General features: G+C 56.5%; 1 protein-coding gene across 1 annotated transcript in view; it reads right to left on the minus strand.

Moving 5' to 3' along the window:
- The window catches only part of LOC105808725 (tensin-1-like), a gene marked incomplete at its 3' end in the record, with an annotated part of 53,625 nt that extends 29,875 nt beyond the window's left edge, over positions 1 to 23,750 (minus strand). The window contains exons 1-2 of the mRNA XM_012642457.1: positions 23,737 to 23,750; positions 6,780 to 6,821 (exon numbers count right to left, since the gene is read on the minus strand). Coding sequence (XP_012497911.1) covers positions 6,780 to 6,785 — 6 coding nt within the window. The remainder of the gene's footprint in view (positions 1 to 6,779; positions 6,822 to 23,736) is intronic.
- Positions 23,751 to 24,274: the final 524 nt, after the last annotated feature.

Below are 24,274 nucleotides of genomic sequence, written 5' to 3' on the forward strand. Positions count from 1 at the left end.
CATTTACGGGGCACTTAGAGGGAGCGTGGCTGGCGGAGATGGCACGTGATCGCCATGCCTCCTTTAATGGTCCCCACAGCCCCCTGAAGGCCAAGTATCAACAGAGATCATAACAAACAAACGGAGAGACTCTTTCTCAATGCTCTGTGCCTCCCAAGGCATCCTGGCTTAATTGTCACAAGGGCTCTAGAAGGAGCACTTCGAACCCCTTTTGGCAAATGAGGAGCCTTAGTTTCCAGGGAGGGTGGCCAGCTGGCTGTGAGCTATACCTTGAGCCTCCATCTGAGGAAGTGGCAGCAAATGGCCAGGGGCTGGAGGGAGGGCGCTGAGCAGGCGGGGCGGGGGGCGGGGGGGGCGTGGCAGGGGAAGCCAGCAAGCAGCCAGAGCCTGGGACCCCAAGTGTACAGGCTCAGTTGCTCCAGGGGCCACATCGTCTCCCAGGCAGGCAGAGGCCACCAGAGGAAAAGAACAGGCCCGATGTGATTAAGTGGAAAGTTATGTCTGATTTTCCCTGCACCCCCCAGGGGAGGGGACTGGCAAGCTCACTCCTGTCCTCAGTCCCTCCCCCAACTCACCCCCAGGGGCCTGGTGCCCAAATCCTGGCTGAGGCTGGGCAACTGTGGACACCCCCACCACGGCTGGCTTGCACACATTCACCAGCCCTGGGCCCGGGCCAGGCTGGAATATTTCACGCCCCCTCTTGCCGTGCCCCCCACTGGAGGTGGCTGTCCTCCCCACTGCGCCAGGGCGCTGGAAGGCTGTGCTTCCTGAGGCCTTCCTCCACGCCCCTCCAGCCCCCTTGCAGCCCTGCTGCATAGCCCTTCCAGCCCCATCCAGATTGCCCTGCCTTCCTCTGGCAGCCCTCCCTGCCAAGCCACCCCACAGCTGGCAGCTGGTTCCCAGGTCTAACGCCCTGCTTTGGGTCACTCCTCCACTCAGGGACCCAGAACGGCCTCAGTGCTTAGCGCATCAAGTCCAAGTTCCCCAGTTCAGCTTGCAGACTCCTCCACGATCTGGTCCTTCAACCCCCCACCACCACCCCACTGCTTTGCCCTCCCTTCTCCTGCACACAGCCTCTGCTGCCCGGGCCCACACATGCCACGCTCATCCCTGCCTCCATCCCACACTCTCACTGCTCCTGCCACCAGCCCCAGCCAGGGCCACCGAGAGCATGTTCGAGCCCAGGTAATATAAGATTGCCCTGTCCCCTCTTCCCCCCAGCAAGAGCACACTAGCCCAAAACATCTACTCTAGACTGCCCTGGGCCTCTGTCAGACTCAGCAATTGGTACCAAGACCCTGCCCCTCTCTGTTTCAGCCCTGCCACCTACTGGAACGCCCTCTCTCCTTCCCTCCTCTTCCATTTGCTTAGATCTTAAATGGGACTTGGAACAGGAGGCAGATTTCCCCAACCATCACAGCACAAATGGATCACTCCCTCCCCTGGACCCCAGGGCTACCTCTGGTCAGAACCCCAGAGCCAGGCACCAATTAATTTCCATACCATAGCTCTCTCTCTCTTTGCCACTGAACAGCAGGTATTGGAGGGCAGGGCCCTTCACCCTACTTGGGCCTCTCTCGGTGGGGGTCACAGGGGAGGTGTTTAGCACATTTGGTGATGCCTTGACCTCAGGGACCTTGTGCCTTCACAGCCCAGCCTAGGGGCAGGACCTCAGTGGGCTCTGCAGACTGTCACCCAGGCAGCTCCCCCGGGAGGGACTCTTCCATCGGCACTGTGCCTGGCACCTGAGAGGTGTCGGTGAGTGCGTGATACTCCATGGAAGAACACCGCCAGTGAGCCGTCTTAGGTATTAGAAGGCGCTTCCTTACACCCAGGTCTCCTCCTCTTCGTGACAACCTCCACCTACCAGATCAACACATTCTCGCTCCCATTCTGCGCCCATCCCATACGTTTCCTCTCTGGACTAAGCAGCCCTAGGGGTTGCACAAGCTGGGATTTCCAACCTCCCTCCCCATGCTGCGCATCCTCTGGGGAATGCAACGCCCAGAGTTTGCCCCTTCCAGCTGAAAACTGGCCATTTTTCAGGATTTCCCAAAGATGGCCACTGGTGGCCTGCCCAGTTCCCCGGGATGAGCGATGCATCAGGCCACAGTGCAGAGTCACTACGGCGACCAGTCATTGCTCTCCTTGATGGAGAGCAAGACAGCAGGCTGGGGCTTCCTCTGGTACCAGTTCGTATCACACCCTTCCCTTCATCCGTGACACAGCCGGTGCCTTCCAGCCCCAGATCTGACACCGAGAGACCTTGGGAAAGTCACTTTAAAATCTCAGGGCTTGTTCCCTTAACTGCAAAAGAGCAGGATGGGGCCAGATGGTATCGAAAGTCCTCTCTGCCCTGTGGCTCCAGGCCTACTCCATGCCCACCTGCCTTCAAGGAACCCTGACGACTGTGGCAGAAAAGAGCACTGCAGCCCCAGCACGTAGAACGTGCAGGTACACAGCAGGCGCCCAGGAGAGAGTTACCGGTGGGATGAGCAGAGGGTGAGATGGATGGACAGACCCTCCACAAATCCCGGGCCCACTGGCAAAGAGAGAAGCTAGCTGTTTAGAAACAGGGGCCCAAGAGAAGCCCTCCACCTACAAACGCCAGGGACTTACATCAAGATCAAGGGCCCAGGGCACCCTTGGGAGCAGGGAGACCAGGAATCCGCTCCTGACCCAGCCTGGCAACTGCTGGCTGTGTGGCCGTGAGCAGGTCACCCAGCTTTTCTGAGCTCCAGTTTGCTCCACGACACAATCTGCCCCTGCTGCCTACCCAGAATGGACTCGGGCCTGCCCAGGATCCTGCAAAAGCCACTGTGGGTCCCTGATGGCCCAGTGTCATGAAAAGGGCTTTGAAAACTGCAGGTGCTATGCAAGTAACAGCAACATTTGTCATTATTAGTGGTTAGGAGGGTGGACTCTTGTCCCAGACCACTGGGTCGGAATCCCAGCTCCCCCTTTCAGTAGCTCTGTGGCCTTCAGCCTCAGCTACTCATCTATGACATTGGGGATGCTCATGGCACCTCGTCATTATGCCGTCATCAGGATTAAATGAGTGTATTTTCGTAAAGCTTTCAAAACAAAGCTTGGCAGATACAACGTCCCGTTACAGGGTGAACCTCTCACTGCTGCTGTTATTGCTGGTATGGGTGAAACCAGCCTAGCAGTCCCCTTCGCCCTTCACTTCCTCCCTCCAGACTCCCACCTGACCTCCAGACCTCCAAGTCACTCTGCGAGGACATTCCGAGCCCCTGGCTGGGATGGCCCGTGCAAGGAGAAGCAGTGCGCACACCTTTCCTCCCCCAGCCCGGGTCTCCAGGGTTCCAGGCTGTGTGTGGAGAAGGCCCGCGTCCAGCCGACCTTGACGGCCACTCCATGTGGCTATCACCCTCAGGAAATTCCCTTGACTCATTTTTCAGAAGTTTAGAAAAGCTGCCTCAGCTCTTTGCAAGGATCAGGAGTGTCCATGGCAAACAAGCCCTCTCCACTCTCCACCCTGCCCCACCAGTGCACCCACAGGAGGGCGGTGACCCTAGGACCCTTCTACCCAAGGCCTTGGGCAACATCTATTGAGTAAGACAAAAACACGGGTTGAAGATTAAGCCACTCTGCCCTGGCTGGCCCAGGCACAGGCTGGAAAATGTGTTTGGCCTGCAGGGCCTGAAGCTGGGCAGAAATTCTGTGTCCAAGATGAGGAGTCTGAATCCCATAGGGTTAGGATTCAAGCAAGATCAGCGAGAAGGCCGGAGGGAGAGCTGCAGCCAAACTGAGCTATGGGGAAAACACGACAGACAGACAGACCGACAGACACACCGTGTGACGGACAGGGAGGGGGCAGGGAGGCTGGGGACCAGCGCTGCAGAGGCTGAAGGGCAGGCAGCGAATGGAAAAGGAAGGAAAAATACAAACTCGCCCTTTCCTCCCTCTTGTGAACCTGTTCAAAGCACTCGCCTCGCCCGCCCGTGAGGAAACAGGTGCTGAGCGCTCTCAGGGGAAGCCAAACTTTCTCCGGTTTCCCCTGGGCCACTTTCCCACTCCCCGGGGACAGCAACAGAGCTTCCAGCCGAAGGCAGCCGTCCCCCCATACACTCCCACCCACAGAACTCAACAGCCCCGCCGTCAGCAAACCAGGCAATACGAGCAAGAGCAGTCCTGTTTATTGGGTGCCTATTCTGTGCCAGACTCGGGCTGAATGCCTTGCTTCCAGTCACTCATAAACACATATAGAGCACCTACTATGTGCAAGACAGTGGAGATACAGCAACAAACAAAACAGGAAAAATCCCTTGTCCTCATAGAGTTTGCATGCTGGCCTGGGCAAAGCCCCTTAGACAGGATAAATAAGTAAACTGCATAGTGCATCAGAGGGTGGCTTGTGCTAAGGGGTAACAAAAGCAGGGAAGAGAGATAGGGTTGCTGAAGGAAGGGAAACGCTGACACCTGAGAAAAGACTTGGGCAGGAGAGAGCCTCGCTGGTACCTGCGGGAAGAGCATTCCAGGCGGAGGGAACAGCAAGTGCAAAGGCCCGGAGGCATCGTGCCCGGTATGTTCAAGGAACGGCAATGGGTCAGGTGGCTGAAACAGAGTGAGTGAGGTGGGAGGGAATGGAGGAGAGAGAGGAAGATGATGAGAGAGAGGTAGAGGAGAAGGAGACGAGGTGAGAGAGGAAACCTGTCACGTAGGGCTGTGTAGGCCAATAGGAGAAACTGGGCTGTTGCTCCAAGTAAGGGGGACAGGCATTGAGGGGTTTTGAAAACAGATGAATTAAATGGATTAATCTGCACATTTTATTCTTTGGACAACCTTACGGGGTAGGTACTATTACTAACCCCCATTCTGAAAAAGGGAATCCGCGGTCCAGAGAGATTAAGCCATGCGTTCAGGGCCACACCACCAGGGAGTGGGAGCCGGGTCCCAGAGGGAGTGTAACTCCCCGCTCTCTACTGCAGGGGGTAGTTCTGACTCAGGTAGGGGAGCCTCTGGGAGCACAGCCCGGTGTCACCAGGCCCCTCTACCGCCTGGTGGCTGACCCGCCCTCCCCGAAAGGGCAGAGCCCCCTGCACAGATGGGGCACATCACAGAGACTCGAAGATTCTACAACGCCTCTCAGGCAGGCATCCCTTGTGGATTCTATCTGCCGTCCCTCCCGCTGGAATGCCAACCTATTCCCTTCTGTCCCAACCTCTGACCCCTCCTCATGCAAACAAAGCTCACGAGACTCCCAGGGGCCAGACATCTGGTTTCTGCCTGGTGGTCCCTAAACCCTGGGCCCCCAGTCTCCCAAAGCAGCCAAGGACATTCTGTCCTCAGCCACAAGGTGGTAGTTCAGCGGGGACGATGAGAGATGTATACTCACCCCTCCCCACTCGCCCTCCTCAGGCTCCCCTGGTGTCCCTCTGCAAGCCAAAAGCGATTGCTCTCTGGCGGTTCCAAGCCAGGATGCACTCCGGCCCCATTCCGCACAGCACCCCACCCCCAACACCCGCCGTTGTCAGATGACCCTTGACTGGGCTCTGTGCGAATAACGCTCCACAGCTGGAGCAGCACAGCTGGGCAGCACTGAGGCCCAGGAGGGTCTGACCCTGGTGAGACCAGGGGTAGAGGGGCCACTGCAAAGAAGGTAAACAGCCCCGCAGGGCCCGGGCCAGTGGAGAGAGCAGTGACACCAAGAGCCCAGAGCACTTCCATGTGCTTTATGTCATTCCATCTCGACCTCGAGCAGGGAGGGAGGGACAGGGAATATTTATGAGCACTGAGGGGGCCTTTGGAGCATCTAGTCCAGCCCCTCTCTTTGACAGAAAGGGAAACTGAGATCCAGAAAGCAAGAAGGTGGGACTGACTCATCGTCACAGGGCACGTGGGTGCTGGAGCAGAAGAAGGGGCCAGGTGGCCTGACTGAGCAAGGCACCACACAGGTGCACAGGTACCCACCACTGTCTGGGCCCCAGGAGAGCCTTCGCCCCCAGCCCCCATCCCCCGCCCACATCAGTACCACCACAAGCACCTCCCACCAAACCATCCATCACACCTACGTGGTGCCCTTCAGTGACACATCCCACATGCCCATGCAGGCCCCTTCCTTTGCAGCCCCCAGGACCCTGCCCACCTCCAGCAGGGAGCAGCAGGATCTCTGACAGGGGAGAAGGCGGTGAGGGGCAGGGAGGAAGAGCATCCAACACCCCAAACCAGCCCAGCGGGGGTCAACCTGGAGCAGGGCCCTCCCCACAACTCACAGGGGGCTGCCCCTGTCCAGGCTCTTCTGGAAGCCTGATGGGGAAGAGGAGTGGGGGAAACGGAGTGACAGCAGAAAAGCAGGGTCAAGCCAAAGAGCTTGGAGATGGAACGGAGGCCACCTGGGTGTGAGAAACCTCCCAGGTGGGTGGACTCTGGGTCATGTCATCCACCCCCTGCCCCCAGCTGAAGGGTGCCTGACCCAGAACCTGGCGGGCGGAAGGAGATGCCACAGCAGTCCCTGATCCTCTGAGCCCTGGGACAACAGGCACCTGGCCAGGCCTGGAAACACACAAGATGCCCTTTTATGGGTTTTTCCAAGGACTCAAGTCTCAAGGTTGGAAATAGCAGGCCCTGCATCTCATCAGAAGGGGCCTCATGACTCATTTCCTCCCGGTCCAGCTTCGGCCTAGGGAGGTCGACCCTCCTCCTCCCACCTCATTGCCCAACGCCATACTCCGTCTAAAGAAAGCTCCAGTGGGGAGCTGGGGAGCTGCGGAAAGCGGGGGGCGCGGCCGGCAGGGTAAGGGAGGGCTGTCACTCACCACCATCTCATGGTTGGATGGAGGAACGCAGGGGGCGGCCACCTGTAGGAGGAACAGAGAAAGGGCAGGTGAGCATCTCTTTTCACAGCCATCCATGCCCCGCCCTTCCCTCAGTGGCACACACTGACGCTTTCCAGTCTGAGGGTTCTGCAGAAGACTGGGGCACAGGGGACATGCTCGGGCAATGACACCTGGGCAAGGGGGGCCGCAGAACGCAGAAGTGCCATGTGCGGCAGGACCACAGTTCTGTGAACGGTACACAGACGCGGAGTCGCTGGAGGGAAGACACCGGCACTTTAATACCAGCGGGGCGAGGGAATGAGAAGAAGGATTTTTATTTTTTGCTGTATTTTCTGAATTCTCTACAATATAGTAAAGTTTGGTTTACATTTTTAAAAACTGAGATGAAGACCTGTAGAACAGGGAAAGTCACCTCCTCCGTTCTCCCCAATGCCAAGGGATCTCACCCAAAGGTCAGAGCTGCAGACAGCTCCTAGCAGCCCTGGCAAAGTTTCCCGAAGCACGCAGGAAACAGGCGGTGAAGGGCCCCTGCCAGCTCTTCCAAAGAAAGCCATCGACGTCACTGATATATGTGAAGGGCTTTGAGGGACAGAGGTGCCCGCTATGGACCACCTATGACCCTCATCGGTTTCATCTTCCTCTCCGATCTGGAGGAGGAGATGGCAACCTGGGCCTCCAGACAGGGGTGGGGGAGCGGGAGAGAGGAGAGGAGAGGAAGGGAGGGAGGGCTCGCCCGCTCGCTCCCCTCCCTGAGATAACATTCCCCTGGCCAGGCCTGGCAGCCAAGCCATTACCCTGACAATTAGCAGGGGCATTTATCAGAGACTCCATGTGCTCCTTTTTTCTAGCCGGGACACGTTTCTCTTGGAGCTCAGTCCTCGACCCTGGCTCCAGTTCCCGACCTGAGCAGCAGGCAAGGAGCCCACACAGGGCACAGGCAGGGAGGCTCTCCCTCGGGCATGAGGGGGTCTGGGCACAAGCCATGGACGGCCAAAGGGGGGGCCCCGACAGTGGGCAGCCCTCCCTGCCCACCACGCCGGTGGAGCGGGTGTTGGCGCAAGCCCACAGCGCAGCCCAGCTGGGCCTCGTCTCCTCCTGCTCGTGCTGTTGTCCCAACAGCCCAAGGGCTCCCAGACTTGACACCCAGCCCAGATGAGGACACTGGAGCCCAGCCCGTGTGACAGTGCCCCATGCTGTGGGGTGACGCAGCTGGGAGTTAGAGGCCCTGGGTTCTAGACCCACTCATGATACAGGCTCCCTGCCCAACTCTTTCTCCAGCAAAGAGGCCCAAGCAGTCTTAGCATTTATCACCCTGTACTCAACAGAATTCCGGGACTGTTGAGAGAATCACATGGGGCCAAAAAACCCAACAACAACAATATCCAACACTTATCGTACATGTACTCCATGACAGGTATTATTAAAAATGCTTTACCCGTGCTGACTCATTTAATCCTTTCAACAACCCAGTAAGGTGGATACTACTGTCGTATCCCCTGCTGAGGTGCATGGGGCACAGAGAGGTTAAACAACTTGCGCAAGGTCACACAGCTGATAGTGGCTGGGATTTGAATCCAGGCAGTATGATCCCAAGTCCAGATGTGAAGGGAACCTTACCATTCATGGCCCGACTCTCAGGATAATGAGGAAACAGAGACAACCGCTCCCAGAAACCCAGAGCTGTTGATACACACCGGCACAGGGCTATGAGCGACTATTTTAGAAAAGGCATCTGCAGGGACAGGGCCCAAGGGTGGGGTGGAGGGTGCTGGGGGAACAGACCAGGAGGGAAGGGAAGGTCAGGGCCCAGAGCTGGCTGTGGCCTGCAGAGCTCCCTGTCTGCCCTGACCACCAGTCGATGTCCCAGCCACAGGGGATACCGCTGTCCCTGCCTGGCACAGCCCCCAACCCCACTCTGGGGGATGTTAGGTTTCAACGTCATGGGCCAGGTCCCCAGGGTGCCCTCTCCCAGCTCACCCCATCACCATGGGACCCTCACGTCCTGGCAGGGAGCAGGCACCATCCCCAGGACAGAGCCTTGCTATGTTCATTTCTCCTGAGCTGGAGCCGGGCTGGGCAGGGAACCCGAACGCAGGGCCCAGCTGCAAGAAGAGGGGCCCCTGCCACAGCCCCCTCCAGCCGTGCCCGTCTGTTACAGGAGGTGACAGTGAGGCAGGGATAGCACAGACAGGTGTCCTCTGAGACAGATGGGCGGGTGTCTCTCCCAGACCCAGCCTAAGGCAGTGGAAAGAGGGAGGACCAGGTGTGCTGACCACGGGGCCTTCCCCGTCCCCCGAGGCAGAGGCACCCCGTAAGAACTGGATCTGCGGGGGAGCTGCCCAGCCCCCACCCGAGGGCCTGAGGCCCAGGTGCCCTTCGGGCCTGCTGCCCCCCATGGCCTCTGCCCCCTCCGCCCACAGCTGTGCATTCCAGGCCCGCCGGCCCGCCAGCCCACTAACTTTGTTGTGTGTTTCAGTGTTTCTTGTCTCTCTTTTTTTTTTAAGCAGAGAAATGTTTCCTTAAAAGGCTGTCTCCTTCCCTCCGGCACCCTGGCCCCTGGCCACCCTCTCAGGAGCCTGGAATGTGCCAGGGAGAACCAGGGCCCCCTGCCACCCTGTGGCCCGTGCCCTATGGCCCCACGGTCCTGGTGTCTGCACTGGCTGCCCCCATTGTCCCTGGGGGCCCCAAGCAAGAAAGCGTCCCTCTGCAGAGGGGCAGACTCTGGGGGTCTGCAGGGGCTCTCGGTGCCAGCCCTGCCACGGTTCACCTCCAGGGCTGGCAGCACAGGATTGAGCCCAGAAAGGCAGCCGTAGGCAAGCGCTCTTCTTTCCCTGGCACACCTCAGTGACCCAGCTAGACACTGGGAGTAAGAGGGCCTTGTGCCCAGTCTTTCCACTCTGAACAATATAAGAATAATAATAACGTTGCAGCCCCAAATACTCCCATCACACTTGCTCTGCACCAGGAACTATTCTTAGCACTTTGTGTAAATTAACTCATTTAATTCTCATAACAACCCGTAGCGTTGTAATTATTGTCCCCATTTTGTGGATGAGGAGACGGAGGCGCGTAGAGGTTAATGCACTGGCCCATAGGAGGCAGGGGACACACCCACAGTCTGGCTTCGCAGGCCTGCCCTTGCCCTCTGAGCCACGCTGACTCTCCCGTCAGCACAATTTCCACAGAGCCATCAACAGCAGGGACAGTGACAGCCACAGCGACAGGCTGCTCACGGAGTGAGTGCGCTGCATGTCTGGCCTTGGCCCTTTGCTCACACTAACCGAAGCTTAGCTACTGTCCCAAGCCCTTTGCTCAGACTCCTTGGGAGCTATGATCCCCATTTGACAGATGAGGAAACTAAGGCACAGGAAGGGGAAAGATGTGCCCGGCACTGCAGCAGAGCATCTGGCTCCCGAGCCTGTGAGATGGAGACTTGAGGGTGCCGCTGGGAGGTGACAGTGTTAGCCACCCAGACCGCAGGAAATGTCTGGCACTCGTCAGCAACCCCCATGAGTACTGTCTCAACTTCAAAGGTCCCTGGGCACTATGCAAACAACAGGACACACTGTGGACACTCCCCCAGGATGAGAGGGTCTAAAAGCGCTGGACGGCAGGCGGCCCAAGCAGGGAGCTCCCTGCGTGACCTGGCCCTGCCCTCCTCTCAGCCTTCACTCTGTGCCCGACCCCCTTGGCCAGGACCCAGCGCCACCCACAGGGGTGGGCTCCTCTCCATCCTTCAGACACCTAGCTCTGTTCTTCCTCAGGGCCTTTGCATAGGCTGTTCCCTCTGCCTGGAACGCTCTTCTTCCAGCTGTCTGCATAGCTGTGCTCCTCCTGCCCTTCTGGCTCTGTCTTAAATCCCATCAACCCCGAGAGGCCCTCCCTGATCCCTTAGATTTCACACACACACACACACACACATACACACACGCACAATTCTCTCTCCTGTCCCCATCTCTCTTCCTTCACAGTCTTCACAGAGCGAATTACAATCGTAATTACACATGTGTGTGCTTCCTTGTCTAGAATCCATTTCCTCCTCTACAGAACAAGTGCTCTGAGGGCAGGAAGCATGTCCTATTCATCACACTAGTCCCAACACGAGCCAGCACACAGTAGGTGCACACTAAATGTCTGTTGAAGGAATGGAAGTGACCCAAGGCCTGAGGAAAGGAGACACTTGGTAAAATCACTGCCATTTGTCAAGCACCTACTACGCGCCAGGCACTGGGACTAATCCTATCACATGCCTAATCTTTCCGAGACCCTCCGAGCCAGCGAAGTCAGCAAATTGCGCCCATTTCACAGATGAAGAAACAGAAGCTGCAAGAGGCCATGACTCTTGCCCTGGGTCCAGCAGCTGGGAAGGGGTTTAGATCATAATCTCTGCATTTGTGAAAGATAAAATTTCTTGAGGTCTTGGCTTTTTGGGCGACTGGTGTGCTGGTGACATGGAGGTCACCCATCACGGTTTTTGATCAATCTCATCGGAAGACTTAGGTTGTCCGTCACGGCATTTCAGATGACTGCAGTTATAAAGCTGGGTGCACACATTACCAGAGTGATATGCACTTACGCAGCTCCCTTTTTGACCACTACTCTATGAATATGGCTCATCTGCTCGTAGCTATTACACCTGTGTGACTGCTATTAGTGTACCTGAGTGTTTATGCTTGCAAAACTATGTGTGTTTTTATTGCCTGTTTTATTGTGTAAAGTGGCTTATGAGTCCTAGGTCATGTCTTTATATGTTTCTAAAATAAATTTCTTTTTAAAAACATAAATAAATATCTTTTAAAGGAATGGTTCATTATTTTCTCCAGAATTATATTTTCTGAATTTTGACCTTTCAGGATTTCAATATTCAGGATCATGGCATTCAGGATTGTGTCTTTCGGGATTTTAATCGGCTCCCGCTGGGAAGAGGGGAGCTGCAGGTGGAGTCTGGGTCTGCGGGCTCTGGAACTGCTCTTTGCAGGACGAGAGAAAACCCAGGTGCCTGCCTGCCACTGTCCCTGTCGCCTCTGAGCGCTGCAAATGGTAGGACCTTCATCCCAGCTAGGTGACACTCCCGTCCCCAGGGCCCCAAGGAAGACCTCATGTCTCAGCCTTAGTTACATAAAATCCCAAACTCCTAAACTTGCCCAGCCCTCCAGAGGAGGCCCCACACTCCAGCCCACCTGGTCTCGGGGCTGGACGGGACAGCCCTGCCCCCAGCAAAACGAGTGCCACGTGCATCTGCGAATCCAGCATTTCACACAAGACCGAGTGGGAAAGTTGGGTTTTTTCCTTATTTCTTGCTAGTCCCTTTTTTTTAATCATGGTAAAATGTACATAACATAAAATTTACCACTTTAACCGTTTCTAAGTGTATTCAGTGGCAATAAGTATATTCACAATATAGTACAACCATCTCCACTATCCATTTCTAGAACTTTTTCATCATCCCAAACAAATCCCACACCCTTTAAATAATAATACCCCATTTCCCCTCCCCCCCAACCCCTGGGAACCTCTAATCTACTCTCGGTCTCTGTGAGTTTGCCTATTCTGGATACTTCGTGTAAGAAGAGTCATATAATATTTGCTTTTTTGGGTCTGGTTTATCTCACCTGGTGTTATGGGCTGAACTATGTCTCTCTCTCAAATTCATATGTCGAAGCCCTATCCCCTAGTACCTCAGCATGCGACTGTATTTGGAAATAGGGTCTTTAAAGAGGTCATTAAGTTAAAATGAGGTCATTAAGGGCCCTGGTCCAATATGGTTAGTGTCCTTACAGGAAGAGGAAATTAAGACACAGAAATGTACACAGGGAAGACACAAGGACAAGACAGCCATCTATAAGCCAAGGATAGGTTGGTGTCAGAAGACACCAACCCTGCTGACACCTTGATCACAGACTTCCAGCCTCCAAAACTGTAAGAAAATAAACCTCTGCTGTGTAAGCCGCCCGGCGTGTGGCGTTGGTTGTGGCAGCCCCAGCAGACTAACACACTGATGTTTTCAAGACTCACTCGTGTTGTAGCTGTGTCAGAGTTTCCTTCCTTCTTGAGGCTAAACACCATTCCACAGAACAGATTGCATCCATTGTGTGCTTATCCGTGCATCCATCTAGGGACACTCGGGTTGTTTCCAGAGAGGTTACTGCTGACAGCTACCCCACATCCCTGCCCCAACAATTCCAGGCACCCACCTTGAATGACACCAAAAGACACATGGAAGGGAAGGAAACTGGGGTTTGTACAGCACCTACTGTGTGTCCCTGAGCTGAGTGCTTTATATCTATTATTTTATTTAATCTTATTAACAAGGTTTTGCAGTAAATAGGCTCAGAGAAGTTAAGCAACTTGCCCAAAGTCGAACAGCCAGTGGTAGTCATGGTGGCAGACACAGACGCGGTAGTTGCTAAGGTGTTCGCCTGCCAGGCACTGTCCTAAGCCCTTGTGCATACTGTCACTTCACTCTTCACGACCACCCCACGAGGTAGGCATTAGAGTCTCCATCTCACAGGGCTTCAGGTAGTCCTCACAACAATCCTGTCAGACCTGAGAAGGCACGGTTGCCAAGTGACAGTGCCAGGACTGTCACCTGGGTCTGCTGGACTCAAACACCTGCTTTTCCCCACCTGTCACGCTGCTTCCATGGTGGGACAAGGCCTGTGCCATGGCAAAGGTGCCGAGGCTGTGGAAGCACGGAGAGGACTCGGGGGTCCTGGGCAGGCTTCATGGCACACGGGCACCCGAGCCAGGCACGCAGGATGCACCGCCTTCTTTCGTCCACTGTGAGCCTCACCCGCCACCCCGTACATGCCCCGAGGGCGGGAACCACGTCGGGCATCTCCACTGAGACGTCCCAGGGCCCTGCTCAGAGCCTCCCGCTCACCAGGTTAGCGGCTGGGTTCTGAAAGGTGGAGACGAGGAAAGGGCATTACGGGTGGAAATAACACATGAACGAGGCATGGAGGTGGGAATGCTTGGCATGTTAGAAGAACCACTAGATGTCCCCTTTGGCTGGGACACAGGATGGATGCAGGGAAGGAAGAGGGGGCACTGAAGGGGTACTGAAAGGATGAAAGGAAGAAGACTGGACCTCTTTCCAGGCTTGACCACGGGCAACTTTGAATGCTCAGCAAAGGAGTTAAGACTTTTAGCTGCTGGCACTGGGGAGCCACTGAAGGTTCTCGAGTGGGAGAGGGATCAGGCTGGAGCTATGCTCCAGAGAAAGAGGTCCCATAGTAGGGCCCAGGGGGAGGTGGAGGGTGGGGGGTTCAAGGCAAACAGAGGTTAACAGCACTAATAATGAAAGGAAGAAGAAAGTGGGGCAGAAGAGGGGCCCTGAAGCCCAGAGGCCAGGGGTCACCCAGGTACCCTGAAACCTAGAGGCTCTCATCTCCACCCCAACAGACACACATCTGCACAGACCACACCCTACTTCTCTCCCCCACCCAGAGCATGGGAGGGTCCCACTCCCAGAGCAGATCCATCCCACCACGCTCTGCCTGCTGTTTACCCTCTGGGCCCCACCAAGGAGCCTGCAGCCAGGAGACAGCCGGTGTCTGAGCCCTGGTCACTGAGGCAACAGCAGAGGGGCAAGAAAAATCCAACCAATGACCCCAGAAGGGTCTGGTCTGCTTGCTCATGAGTGAGGAAATAGCCCGATGACCCCTCCCCTGCACCTGGGCGCCACATCGCAAGTCCGCTGGGCCCCACCCAGAAGGCCCCAGCCAGCCCCTGCAAGCCGTGCAAGGGCAGCTGTCTGGACGGCAGTCAGCCTGGAAGCCAGGTGGGAGGCAGGATCCTTCGGGCCCGAGGGTGCTCGACAGACAGGGAGCTGCAAAAGTGCCAAGGCTGCAGGGCAGGGCGTGAGGACGAAGCCTACCCCAGCAGGGCTCGAAGACACCAGCCTCCCAGGCTGAGCTACAGGCCCTGGGCAGGAGGGGTCCTGGGGAGGACGTGGCCGCTGCCCTGGCTCCATCGCCACCCCAGGCCTGTGCCCTCCCCACCGCGCTCCCCTCTCCAGGGCTTGTCCAGCCTCTCCGGGCTCCCCGGCCCGCTAGGCTGTTTCCTTCCCTTATATAGAGTTCTGCTAGGACCAGGAAAGGAAGTGCATCGAGTTCCTGAAGGCAAGAAAGGGCCTGTTCCCAGCGACACCTCGAGCCAGGGGGCACATGTCCCAGCCCCGAGTCCCCCTCCAGAGCCTGGCCCTTTCCCCTTTCCCCAAACCCAGCATAAGCTGAGGCTCAGAACGTGGGGCAGAGAGGACACAGGGGAGCCCCAGAAGGCTGACTCGGGGCACTGTCCCCAAGGCCCCAGCCCTCACCTGCTCCCCCAGTTCTTCCTGGGCCACGCTCCTCTTGGACCACTGAGCCAACCAACCTGCCCCCAAAGCTCGAGCAGCCTCTGCTTCTCCCAGTTCCTCCTCTTGTCTCGGGAGCTTCTTCTCAGTCGCACTCACTGGCCACCCGGCCCGCTGCCCGGCGCTAGGTCCTACAGAGCACCCAAGATGGGCTTTCCAGACAGGGAGGTTCCTCTCCAGGCAACACCGCCCCAACCTCGACCCACACCCACGCCCACACACAGAGCGGCTCGACCCAACACAAGGGCCACTAAACACCTGACCCCGATGAGCAGGGGAGCGCGGGCGTGCCTGACCCCTTCAGGAGCCTTCAGAATGTGCGGCTCAGAAGGCCCTGACAGCAGCGGGGTGGGACGAGGGACTAGCTGGCCCAGCTGTGGGACCAGCAGGCCTCCCACCACTGAATGTGGTTCCCTTCAGAGCCGCCTGGAAGGCGGCACATGATGACACCCAGATGGGTGCACCCTGGATGCCCAGCTGGGTGCAGAGAATCCTCTCTGATGATTTGCCTCTGGGGAACCCCCGCTGAGACCCCAAGGGCTCAGCTCAGGAGCCGCACTCACCCACACGCACACTCAGCAAGGCTGGGAGAGGTGAGGCTGCACACGAGGCCAGGCTGGTTAGGAGCAAACGCTGGTGAGCAGGAGGGTCGGGGCGCTGGCCTCAGCAAACCAGCGTGGAGCACTACTGTGCACCAGCCCCGGGAGCACGAGAGAGCAAGCGGGGGCGCGACAGGGGCAGGACAGTAACCAGAAGACAAGGTGGACTGGAGGGGCCAGAGGGCATGGCTGGGCCAGGGCTCGACCCCCACCAGCATCCTGGACTCATGGTCCTGCCCACTCGGCTACCTCCTGGCCCCCTGTCGTATTCCCCCACCCCCACCTCCTCCATCCTCCCCCACCCATCTCCCTGCCCCCACTCCCTGGCCACCCAAAGTTGTTCAAGCCAGAAACTTGGGCATCCTCATTCACTGATCCTTCCCTCCCTCCCACCAAGCCTGGACAACCCCTCCTCCCCCTAAATACCTCTCCCAGCCACACACCAGCCCCGCCCCAGTCCTCCAAATCACAGAGATTACTGCAACAGCCTCCCAAAACAGGTCTCCTTGCCCTCAGTCTTGCTCCCTCCACCCTATTTTCTACTTGGCAGCCAGGGAGCTATTTCTAAAATGCACATCCAGCAGTGTTGCTGCTCTGCCTCAAGGCCTTGCATGGCTCCCAGCTCCGTGGGATAAAGTCCAAATGCCCTAATATGGCTGTCACAGCCCTTGGGGACCTGGCTGTGTTTCCCTCTCCAGTCCCTTTTCTCACCTCTCACCTCAAAGCCCTTGCTCTAGCCAGAGACAACCACGTTCAGGTACACTTTCACTCAATACTGTACACTTTGAGCTAAGAGCTATCAGCCCATTTTACAGATGAGGAAATGAGGCACCAAGAGGTCACACTCTCAGCTTAAGGTCACACAACCAGTAAATAATGGAAATTGAACCAAGTTCTGCTCTGGCAGTGCCCAAAGCCTCGGCCCTGCCCAGGACCACACCACCTTGCCCGGGCGAGGGCCACAGGAAGGGTTTCGTGGAGGGCATGGCCTCTGAGGTGGGTAGGGATGGGAGATGCCAGGGGTCGGGGAACAGCAAGGAGACCAGTTGGCTAGGCTGAGGGCACCATGGCCAAATGGAGAAAGCAGGTCAGAGGGTGACTTATGCCATGCTGTGCTGTGGACTGATGGCCCCAGAGCCAGTGAGAGGGATGGGTGAGGGGCAGGGCTGCAGCCCAGGAGTCCAGCCTGGAAGAGGCGGCTGCCACCACAGTAAGAAGAGGCTCTGAGCCAGGTAGGGAGCAGAGGAGAGAGGCCAAGGGAGTAAGAGGGAGGATTGGGGCAGTGGGGAGTCGGATGCTGGTGAGACCTGGCCTGGATGACCTGGGCGAGCCACGACTCTGTACAAGGAGGTGTGGAGCAGGCGGTCTGGAATGCAGGCTGCACAGTTGTCTTCTCCTGAGATCCAAAGAGCAGGAAAACCCCACCCCTTCGCCCCAGCCTGGAGAAGGGACGTTTGTTCTGAAGCAGGGGGGCTGGTGACAGGCCTATGGCACAGAGAACAGAGCTTCTAGGAAGTTCCTAGAAGAAGCTGGTCAAGGAAAAAGGGCTGTGGTCTGTGGTCAAGGTTCTAGTGGAAGCGGGAGGGGCAAGCGAAGAAAGACCATGCATTCACTGATCAGTGCAGGCTGAGCCCCCTCAGAGCCAGGCTCCCGGCTCCTCCTAAGACAGAGAGGCATGAGAATGGCCCCTGCCCTGGAGGGAAATTTGTGGCCCAGTGGGGGAGACAGGCATGTAAACAGAGAATTATAAAACAGCCCAGCAACTGCTATCATGGAGGTATGAGAGGGCTGTGATTTCACTGGGATTCAAGTTCATGTGTTTTTCCAGAAATTACACCCAGGGGGAAGCTGCCCACCCCACCCCTCACTCACCACCGAGAGTTTCTGTCCCTAAATGAGCACTTGAAGGGACAGAAGTCTTTGACCCTGAGCTGTGCTAGAACAGTAACACAGGAAGGATGCGTGGGAAAATAATCTAAGAGCAATGGGAAAACCCAAGGAGCCAAAGGTCTCAGGAACTGCTGAGGACTGTGCCAGCCACTGGGATGTGTGACAGTAGGCTGGGGGCGGGAAGGAGGCTGAGCCAGGCCCAAGATGGAGAGTTCTGGGGCTGGGGCCACACTCAAACCCACACAGACATCAGAGACCCCCACAGACATCACAGGCCCCCACAGACATCAGCCCCTTGCCTTCTGCTTGGCCACCGTCTGTTTTCTGGCCAGGACAGCAGCTTGCAGATCTCACTCCCTTCCACACCGGCACGGTTCTTTGCAAACTGCAAGTGTCTTCTGCCCTGTTTCCTAACTTCAAGGATGCCATTGATCATATGGGGCCCAGTCAACTGGATAACAGCTTTGGAGAGGGGAAAATGCTACCTGAATTGTACACATCTCGTGGAAACAACCCAAGTGGACTACATGAGTGGATTAATGAAATGTGGTATATGTATAACATGGAGTTCTACTCAGCCATAAAAAAATGGTGATCTAGTACCTTTTGTAACAACTTGGATGGAACTGGAGACCATTCTTCTAAGTGAAGTATCACAAGAATAGAAAAGCAAACACCACATGCACTCAATACTAAATTGGAACTAATTAATCAACACGAATGTGCACATACGGAAGTAAAACTCAACGGAAATCAAGCAGGCGGGGCGGGGGGGGCAAATTCACACCTACAATGCACACTATCTGGGTGAAGGGCGCACTGATAACTTTGACTCAAACTGTACAAAAGCAAATTATGTAATCAAAATATGTGCACCCCCGTAATATTCTGAAAATAAAATTGTACACATCACAATCATAAGGTGCATTCCAATTTCAGAAACATTAATATGCAAAAAAAGACATCTCAGGTTTGAAGAAATGCCTAAAATTTGTGTTGACTCTTCAGGCTCCCTAGGCTGCCTGTATCATTGCCCTATGGGCCTCACAGTCGGGAAGTCCTTCCTGAAGTCTACCTACCTCTCTTTTTAAGAATTTAAGGCTTGCCCGAAGAAGAAACAGGTGGACAGCAAACTCAACTACGTATTGTTCAGAAGAAAATTCCATATCTTCAAAGCCTATTTATGGCGTTTATGTTCCCTGGACCCCCGCCAAAGGTCATCCTGTCTCATCACTGACTCCAGACAGCTTTGCACCGAACCAAAATCCGGTAGCTGGGCGCAGATCCAGCTCTGTAAGATCTATCACCTTCTGTTTGCAGCTCCTCATTTCCAAATTCCTAAACACACCAAGAGGCCCTGAATTTCCAACTAAAGGGCAAGAGGAGGGAGAGAAAACGCACTGGAATGAGTCAGGTATGGGCTCGAACGCCAGATTTGCCACAGACCAGCTGTGGAGACCTTATTCAACCTCCCTGAGTCTCGGTTTCCTCATCTGTAAAATGGGGGCTAGGAACCCTACCTTGCAAATGGCTGGGAGTACTACATAAAGCTGATGACAGGCATCAGTAAACATGTCCGGAACACAGAACGTGCTTGGTAAACATCCGTTCCCCTCTATTTCAGCCCGGAGGCAACCACGGCGCCTCTCTGTGCCTGCGCGTACAGTAACTTGCGCAGCGTTTGCTATGGCTCAACTCCAAGCATTTTATGCATCTCGACCCATTTAGTCCTCACCTCAACCCTGTGAAGGGGGTTCAGTTCTCATCCCCATTTTACAGAAGAAGAAATGGCAGAAGGAGAGCAAGGAAGTGATTTTTTAAGATCCCATCTACTGTAAGTCAAAGCAAGCTTGGGACACTGTACAAGGCGAGCGATTCCTATCAAAAAACATCCCCCCTTTTTCTGAGCTGTCAACTCTCCCACGGCTTAAGTTTCAGTTATCTGAAAATTCACCCGTGTGGAAAAGTCCTGGCCACAGTCGGCCATAGAGGCAGCGACAGGAGGAGTTAGTGTAACTGTTCTGCACAGTTAGCACACGTCAGGGGCTGGTGTTCTGGAACCCCATCTGTTCCACGGACCAGGCTGCACCGGGAGCCTCCGGAAGCAGGAGGCCGGAGGGCAGGGCAGCCCAGCTCCCTGTTGCTCCTTGAAATCCATCTGTGGCCACGTTGCAGGAAGCCCCCTCACACTCCCAATTAGCTGGCAGCAGAGACTTGACGCCAGGCCAGCACCGAAGGCCAGAGGAGGCCTGGCTGTCACCGGCATTGTTCGGCTCCATCTGACGCATATCCACCCCCCTGCAATGTTTCCTTGTTCCCTGGCAGACCTCAGAGATGCACGCATCCGAAACCGGGTCTGGAGGGAGATGGGGGAGGGCGAAGGGAGGGGCAGCGGAAGACCTCGGAAAACACGGGCAGATTTCGAATGGACAGAAGAGAAAGCTCGCATCGGAGAGAGACCCGGTGACCCAGACGCTGCAGCCAAGTACACACGGCTCAGAACACCCTGAGGCACACACAGTGCACACGCCAGACCACGGCCAGACCCAGATGCAAAGTCACTCCCTGGTGCTCCGGCCCCACCCCGAGCAGCTCAGACAGAAACACACCAGCACACCAACACACCCACAGGCAGGGGCAGTCTGTGTGGCCCTGAGCACAGCTGACTGCAGGAAGCCAGATTGGGGAAGGACTGGGGGAGAGGAGCAGGGGCCAGCAGAGGTGGGGGTACAGGAGCAGCCCCAGGCCCCTGAAGCACCCCCAGATCTCTGCATTTCTTTCGAAGCACCCACTGCAGCCTGGGCAAGGGCGAATTCCCCTTGGATTGCCTGCCCCACCTGAGCCCCCCTAGCTTCTGGGACAGCGGGAAGGGATAGGCACACTGGCAGGAGCTGGAGAGAAGGCATCAGAAAAGGAGGGGCGGGTGCACGAATGACAGAGTGCAGCTGAGAGGAGAATGAACCCCCTGAATATTATGGCATGGAAGCATGGGGAGCATGAATTTTTGGGGTGGAGGTGGTGAGGAGGGGCAAAACAGACTTTAGGGCTTGTGGGACAACCATACTACATGAACACATACAACACACATGAATTTCGGACACATAATTCCATTTAATACTTTTGACACTAGGTACAAGAAGCAAAACCATCCCCTTTTTCCATACAAGGCTTCTGAAACTTAGAGAGGAGAAGCAGCCGGCCAAGGTCACACAGCTCTGAGTGCTTGAGCTGGGACTCGAACCCAGGACAGCCAGACTGCAAATTCGACACTCCTTCAGGCGCGCCAAGTGGCCCGGATGCTAGAGGACAAGGCAGAGCCATCATGGGCCTGGGAGCTGTGAGGGCAGAGATGGTGGGAGGGCAGCTGCAGAGGCAAGCAGAGAGGCCGAGGGGCCCCTGCCAGCCTGGACCCCCAGCCCCTAGGCAGGACAGCGACAGGGGAGCTCGGGCTGCTGTGACTCAGTGGCTGGGCCTCCGGGGAGTATTTCCGGAGCCCAGACAGCTGTGCACGGTCTAGGAGCCACCTACCCAGCAGAGACACTGAGCCATTACTCACAACTGTTACTCACTTTGCCTCTGCACCCGGCCCCCAGCACATCGCTTCCTCCCACTCTGTTCCCTCGGGTGGCCGGCGGGAGCCAGCAGATCTGACCAGTCTCCTCACTCACTCCGCCAGCTCCAATCCTGCCAGCACATCCCCACCTGAGTCACTAGGACAGACGTGGGGAGATTCTGGCCGGCTCGGCCCTGACAGCTGTTGCCCTCTGCTCTGTTCCAAGAAACCAAGCCCTGGAGGAGTGGTCACTGGGCAAAGAATGTTCCGGTCCAGGGCTAGAGGGACCTTCCCAGAATCTCAGCTGGAATCCCAGCAGATGCCTGAAGAGCCTACAGGTCCCCCACCTCCATGCTGGACGGCTCTTCTAAAGGCCCCAAGAGTGGGAGCCTCTCTGTTCAGGAAGCTCCACAGACTTGCAAAGCTTCAGCACTGCTGGAAAGAGAGAAGTCTCCTAATGCCAACATCTTGTTTCACAAAGGAGGGAAACTGAAGCCCAGAAGGGGGAAGTCATTTGCCTGAAGTCACACAGTGCCAGAGGCAGACTAGCAGGCCACCTGACTCCCTTGCCATGGGTCCTTCCACTGCACTACACAGTCCCCTCCCTCTGCCCCGTGTCAGGGCAAGCCCCTGAAGTCGACTCTCACTCCCTCCTCTCGCAAAGCAACTGCTTGTCCGGAACGCTGGGAACAGGAGATCTGAAGGCAAGATGAGGAGGGAGGAAGGAGTTGTAGCCAGGGAGTAGCTCGTTCTAACAGGGAAGGGGTATCAGGCTCCTGGCCACAGGCTAAGAATAGTCTGCCCGGGAGGCAGGGAGACAGACCCCAGGACCTCCGGAGGCTCTGGAGCTGAAAGGCCAGGCCCTCTGGCAGGAAACAAAGGCAGGAATTCCTGGGGTCCCAGCTGGGGACTTGGGAGAGTCCTGGCCTCCTCTCCACTCACCTCTCCTCCCCCGGCCCCCAAACCTCACCGTGGCTCGCCCCAGCTCTCCCAGGGCTGCAGCCTGGAATCCAGGCCTGGCCACTGCCTCCGCTCCCACGCTCGGTTCAGCCCTGCTCAGCCAGCCACAGCAGAGGCAGCCACATGTGTGGTGGTGGAGGCCGCTCGTGAGCCACGGACGGATTCCTGCTGAGCCCTCAGAGGAGCCACAGATATCTCTTGAGCTCTCCCTGCCCTCTCTGGGCAGCTGTGCTCATTCCAGCCAAGAAGGCCCTGTCCCTGGCCCCACTCTCTCCCCTGCTGCGTAACAGTAACGACAGCAACAGCAACAGCGATACCCGGGGGTTGCACAGCACGGCCTGCACGCCAGACCCAAATCTGTGTCCACGTTTGAGGATGAGCAAAGGGGAGCTCTGGAGGTTCGGTCAGTATTCCACAGCCACACAGCCTGTAAGGCAGGGTCAGGATTCCAACCTAGCCGGTGCGGCTACAGAGTCTGTGAACTGGACCCCCACGCCACACTGCCTCATGGTAGGCCCTTGCTCTAAGCTCTGAAATCCCCGCTCCTTCATCATCCCAGTCCCCGAGCACCTGCGACATGCCAGGCACCTGGCCTTGGAGACACTCAACACTCCTCCCCTGTCTCCACGCTCACCAGGCCACTTGCAGTCAGCAGATGGGCTCCTCCCCGATGACTAGGGGACAGCCCCATTCATCTATTCATTCAACAAACTGTGAGGGCCTACTGTGTGCCGGGCCAGACGATAAAGGAGGCCCCCGAAAGGAGCCTCCTGGGGTCTTAGAAATATAAGCTGCCTGCAGTCTACCCTCTCTCCTGCCTGCTGCAGCTCATATTGTGTGATGCCCTGCCAAGCAGGGCTCTCTCCTGGAGTGAAAGTTCTCCTGGGAAGGAGAGTTCAGGGCCTCCTTGGCCACCTGATCCGAGAAGGGAAGACAGCACGGGGGCAGGAAGCCCAGAGAGATCAGAGAGATGAAGTGACTTGAGAGAGGATTTCCCAGGCCCAGCGCTGAGGAATTTGAACACAGGACTCTAGGGACCCAGGTCCTAAGTTGTGGCCTGTCCCAGTATAACCTTCACAGCTTCCCAAATGTCTTTCCTAAATCATGTTTCTTCTATATTAAAACCCTCCGCTGCTCCCCTCTTTAGCCTAGCCCAGAAAATCCCCCAGCCCCAGGCCCCAAGCAACACCTCCAAGCTGTCCCTGAAGCCACCCTTTCCCACACATGCCATTTTCAAGCCACTATATACTGTGGGCTTGCTCTGTGCCAGGCACTGCTCAGAGCTTCACAAATGGTGTCTCGTCTCATCCCTACCATAACACTACGGGATTGGAATGTTAACCCCATTTTACAGATGCAGACCGATGTCCCACTGCTGACAGGCAGCAGAGCTGGGAGGGAGACCCAAGCTTGTCTGACTCTAACGCAGGGCTGGAGCCATTACTTTATCCATGCTTACCCACACACCGCTGCGCCTCTGCGCATGCCTTCCCCTGTCCTGAAGAGCTCTTTGTCCCTACGCCACCCCCACCCCCTGCAAAACTCCTTCTCAACCTTTAAAACACATCTCAATGGCACCTCTTCTCTGAAGCCTTCTCCACTCCTCCAGCTCACGTGAACTGCTTCCTGCTTGACATTCCGGCTGCATTTTGCAGAAACACTCTGTCTACTCCCCTTTGTCTCCCACTGGACTGTCTCCCTGGCCTTTCCAGCTCCATACCTGGCACCTTGCCTGGCACAGGGTGGGTGCCCTAAAAGGCTTCTAAAGTGAACAATCAGGAGGCCCCAGTGCCCAGCTGGAGCAGCTGCCGCCTCACAGCCTCCACAGTGGGTGCATGGGCACTGCCAAGCCCTGGGGCCAAGCCCTGGGGCCAGCCCACCTCTGCCACCCCAATCACAGGCAGGCATCAAGTGCCCCCCGTCACAGCCCGACAGCCCAGCTCACATCCCTGAGTGGAGGCTTCTCCCCATGCCAGCCCCCCTTCCTGGCTTGGCGGCCCCTCTCACTCAACCAGCTCTGCTGTTTCTGGGAGTCTCAGCCGGTGATTAGGGCCCTAATCAGCAGGACTTCCTGCCAGCGACTGCCAGAGGTGGGGGTGGGGCAGGGAGGGAAGCA

The sequence above is a fragment of the Propithecus coquereli genome, unplaced genomic scaffold (genome assembly GCF_000956105.1).
Source record: "Propithecus coquereli isolate 6110/MARCELLA unplaced genomic scaffold, Pcoq_1.0 Scaffold18, whole genome shotgun sequence".
Classification (NCBI taxonomy): Eukaryota; Metazoa; Chordata; class Mammalia; order Primates; family Indriidae; genus Propithecus; species Propithecus coquereli.